Genomic DNA, 4,325 nt, shown 5'->3' with positions numbered 1-4,325 from the left:
TTAAAACCGAGAGGAAGAAACCAAGGGATTGGGGAAGAGGCAAGGAATGGACATCTATCTCATCTATCTCTTTTCTTTTTGGGCCCAATCAATTAGCGGTTGTTTCTTTCACAAAAGCTAGCCAAAAAGCCAATCGAAAAAAAAATGCCCCCACCCAACCATCCCCCTCTCTCTATACATCACCGCTCTCTCTCTCTCTCTGAATCCCCAAGATATAGCTAGGAGCTGCGCTCCCTCTCGCTCTCTCGCAGACACACACACCTCTCGCTGTCTCCTCGGCTTGCCTCACTAATCACTGCACCTCCACCACCATACCACCACTACTAGTACCTCCCCTATATGCTTGCTTCCCTCTCGATCCCTCTCCTCCTCCCTTCCGTTTCATAAGCCACCTCTAAGAGTAATCGAGCTACTGCACCATCTATCTCCCACAGGCAGCGGAAGCAATACAGCGTAGCGCCTATGTCGGGCGAGTTCCAGTTCCACGACGAGCTCGCGTCGCTCTTCACGCAGCGGCCGGGGCCGGGGATGCAGCAGCAGGAGCAGCAGGCCTCCTGGCTCGCCGACTACCTGCAGACGCCCATGGACTACGACCTGCTGTGCAGAGCGCTGGAGCTGCCGGCCGCGGAGGACGTCGTCAAGAGGGAGCTGGTGGTGGACACCACGCCCAGCGGCGGCGCCCTCACTCCCAGTGGCGGCGGGGGGACGCCCAACGCCACGTCGTCCATGTCGTCCTCGTCGAGCGAGGCCGGTGGAGGCCTCTGCGCCGGAGAGGGGGACTCGGCGGGGAGGTGCAAGAAGGAGGACGGCGACGGGGAGGACGGCAAGGGGGGAGATGAGGGTGACAAGAGCAAGAAAGGGTGAGTTGGACTGCATTAATTTCTCCCTTGGTTGTGATTTTCTGTGTCTTGATCTGAAATCTTGGGGCGTCCCTTTTGGCGAGTTCTTGGTCCTTCTGACTGCCTAATCTGGTTACCTGCCCCTAGTTCTTTTCTGTGATAATACTTGATCAAGATTTGGGGCCGGCTAGATTTCGCTTCCTTGAATTGCTTGCTGGCCATTCATTCATTCATGCCTTTTCTGTTCTTTTTTTGTTCTTTATTCCCCTTTTAAGGTAGTTTGGCCGGCTGGCCAAGGTGTGAACCCGGCTAGGGTTTCACACCGAGCCTGACAATCAAGAATAAAAAAAAAATAAAAACATAAAATCTGATTTCGTGTCTTGAACTCTTGATTACTTGCTTCATCTCCAAAATCCTCATCACAAATTTGCCTCTTGCATTTTTTCTACTTTTATGCTTTGTTCATTTTTCTTCTTCCACCCCATGGCCCCATCTTGTCAAAATCATGCCCAATAATCTCTAGAATGAAACCATGCCCAGTTAAGAGACCCTCCCCCATCTAGGATTTGCTCAGGTTCTACTTTGGTGCAACCTATCATATGTACGCATCTCCCAGAAAATCCAAAGAGCAGAAAAGGGGGCAGCAAAAAGGCCAGGCACAATGTGAACCTCCTAAAAAACCATGTGCGCTCTTACATAGACCACGCCAACAACCACGCATGTTTGAACGGGATCCCTGCCGGGAGGCCAGACCATACATATCGTAGTCGATCGATCGTAGTATGAACGAAATCTCTATCCACCACTAGGATTAGGATTTAGGAGTAGATAGCTAAGCTATCGAGACAGCCAAATGGTATACGATTCCGCCGCTTTCCGCTACTGATATCTCATCTCACCGACGCGTGATCGACATCTTTTCAGGTCTTCGGCGGCGGCCAAGGGCGGCAAGGCGGGCAAGGGCGAGAAACGGCCGCGGCAGCCGCGGTTTGCCTTCATGACCAAGAGCGAGGTCGACCACCTCGAGGACGGCTACCGCTGGCGCAAGTACGGCCAGAAGGCCGTCAAGAACAGCCCATATCCCAGGTACGTATCAACGTATGTACGTACATACATAGGCAGTTGCACCGCATGTGCATGGGCGATTTTGGTATGTAGCTAGGGACGAAGAACGATTATGTATTATGTGTTTGTGCTGATAATGGTGATGTGTGGCCGTGTGGGTGCAGGAGCTACTACCGGTGCACGACGCAGAAGTGTGTGGTGAAGAAGAGGGTGGAGCGGTCGTTCCAGGACCCGGCTGTGGTGATCACCACGTACGAGGGCAAGCACACGCACCCCATCCCCTCCGCGCTCCGCGGCAGCACCCACCTCCTCGCCGCGCAGGCGGCGCACCTGCATCACCAGCACCACGGCCATCTCGGCATGCTGCCGCAGATGGGCATGGGCGGCCGCGCCGGATCGCCGTTCGGCCGGAGCAGCGGCGGCGGCATCGACGTGCTGGGCGGCCTCCTGCAGCCGCGCGCCCCCCACGGCATGACGGCGCCGATGGCCGGCGCCGGTGCGGGCCACCAAGCGCCGACCCAGGGCCTGACCGGCTCAATAAGGAGCGTGGCGAGCGCCACCGCCACCGCCTCATCTCCTCCATCGCTCCAGATGCAGCACTTCATGGCGCCGGACTTCGGGCTCCTGCAGGACATGCTGCCGTCCTTCATCCACGGCGCCGGCGGCAACAACGACAACCAGCCCTCATCACCGTATGGGAAGCTTCATTAGTTAGCTAGCTATAGCTAGAGATAATTAAGAGATTTGGTTGGTTCTTGCTGCCTTATTAACATCCCCCAATCGATCTTGTTTTTCCTTGATTATCTTCACTTCTTGATTTGCTTCCTCGATCGATCCCGTGCTGCGAGATGGTACAGAATGAGTTTTTTCTGGGCCTCGTATCATTTCGATGGATCTAGCTCGTAGTAGTCAGTGTACTAGCAGTTCTTGTACATGAAAGTACCTAATTCCCCATCTCATGCATATATTGCACTCTGGTTGCCGGTACTGGCCATGCATGCATGAAGCTATATGTATGATAATTTTATGTTCCTTGTGTCTCTCCTGGCTCCATTAATGCAACAGTACTAAGAATGCACATATCCATTTGCATGTTTGGTATGGTATTAAGGTTTCTTGCATACATGGCAACCGATCATGCATGATAGGCTTCATTAATTTGCTGTTGGTGGCAACTGTGGCAAGAAGAAGATCGATGTACAACGATATTGGCTAGCTACTCCGTGTAACTTGTCATGAACCCGTGATGGGATTGTTCCTGTGGTTGGTACAAAGAGTTGTTAAGGAAAAAAGCAGTGAGGGTCGTTTTGCTGCTTGCTTCTTTCTTGCAAGTACTGATCACTTGACCAGGTCGCTCGCTCCGAGCGCTACCTAGCTAGCTAGCGCGCTGGTGTAGATATCATTACTCATCCATAGTGATGTGAACCTACCTACTGTAGACCCTGCTTGTGTGGTTTCTGTACATGTACATATGATTGGTGCAAGATTAAACTTGGATGTAGTCACTGATCGATGCACGTTACGGTCCATGTCTGCCTTAATTATAGTATACATTAGCTAGAGAAAACTCGATGATCCATCGATCTAATATATCGGTCGATCCAAACCTAATTCAACCGTGGTTAATTTGGGTGTTATAAACTTGGAGTTTAGACGAAGCTTGGATACAACTGGTGAACTGTGCGGTGATGCATGACTCGTACGTGCAGTCGTGCTCACCACGTTTGGTGTAGAGCTAGCAACAGTTAATGTATCTTTCTTGCTTTGTTTTTGCGAAGCAGTCAATGTATGTACTGACTAATCAGTTGCTATTTCGTCGGTTAGATGATTGACGTCTTCCCCATCAAAAAAAAGGCATGCATGATTGACGCGTTCCAAATTTTGGTTCCATGCAATGTGCACTGGTCAGACATGCATGTAGCAGGAAATATAGTAACAGATATTTTAGCTTGCATCGATATATCTACCATGGACAAAAGAGTAGGTCATGTGACATTTCGCTATTTGTGTGGAATGGGCCGGATATCGTTTTTTAAGCTTTTCACCCTTTCCAATGCTACCTCATAATATTACGACTAAAGAATGAACACAATAGTATTAGGTTTATTTATGGAAATGTTTATTTGAAATACTCCATCCTATATACTACCTCGGTTTTTAAATACAAGTCATTTTAGAGATTTCTCTATGGACTATATACAGATGTATATAGGCAATTTTGAGTGTAGATTCACTCATTTTGCTTCATATGTAGCTTATGTTGAATTTAGGAACGGAGGGAGCACTCCTAATAATTGGCCAAATATAGCTAGGTTTGTCTGAGCAGCAAGTGTGAAACAAATTGGATGCGATTGTGATGCAGTATGTAGCTTAAAACTCGGTCTCTGTAGCTGTAGAAAGTCAAATATATATATCTATATC

The 4,325-nt window shown here is 49.7% G+C and overlaps 1 protein-coding gene across 1 annotated transcript; it reads left to right on the top strand.

Annotated features, from left to right (window-relative positions):
- The first annotated feature begins 224 nt into the window (after nt 1–224).
- LOC119276477 (WRKY transcription factor 28-like) lies at nt 225–2,944 on the top strand. The gene is made up of 3 exons (XM_037557545.1): nt 225–860; nt 1,764–1,925; nt 2,069–2,944. The coding sequence occupies exons 1-3, from the start codon at nt 463–465 to the stop codon at nt 2,613–2,615; spliced, it is 1,107 nt and encodes a 368-aa protein (XP_037413442.1). The 5' UTR covers nt 225–462; the 3' UTR covers nt 2,616–2,944.
- The last annotated feature ends 1,381 nt before the right edge of the window (nt 2,945–4,325 follow it).

Source organism: Triticum dicoccoides, chromosome 3B (assembly GCF_002162155.2).
Source record: "Triticum dicoccoides isolate Atlit2015 ecotype Zavitan chromosome 3B, WEW_v2.0, whole genome shotgun sequence".
NCBI lineage: Eukaryota > Viridiplantae > Streptophyta > Magnoliopsida > Poales > Poaceae > Triticum > Triticum dicoccoides.
Note: the sequence above shows the minus strand (reverse complement) of the source record. Positions and strands in the feature narration are given on the sequence as shown.

What these genes read in the sequence shown, in the direction of transcription:
- LOC119276477 (XM_037557545.1), top strand. Translation starts at nt 463, where the DNA reads ATGTCGGGCGAGTTCCAGTTCCACGACGAGCTCGCGTCGCTCTTCACG. An exon ending in GGTGACAAGAGCAAGAAAGG is followed by an intron (nt 861 to 1,763) that starts GTGAGTTGGACT and finishes ACATCTTTTCAG; the next exon opens with GTCTTCGGCGGCGGCCAAGG. An exon ending in AAGAACAGCCCATATCCCAG is followed by an intron (nt 1,926 to 2,068) that starts GTACGTATCAAC and finishes GTGTGGGTGCAG; the next exon opens with GAGCTACTACCGGTGCACGA.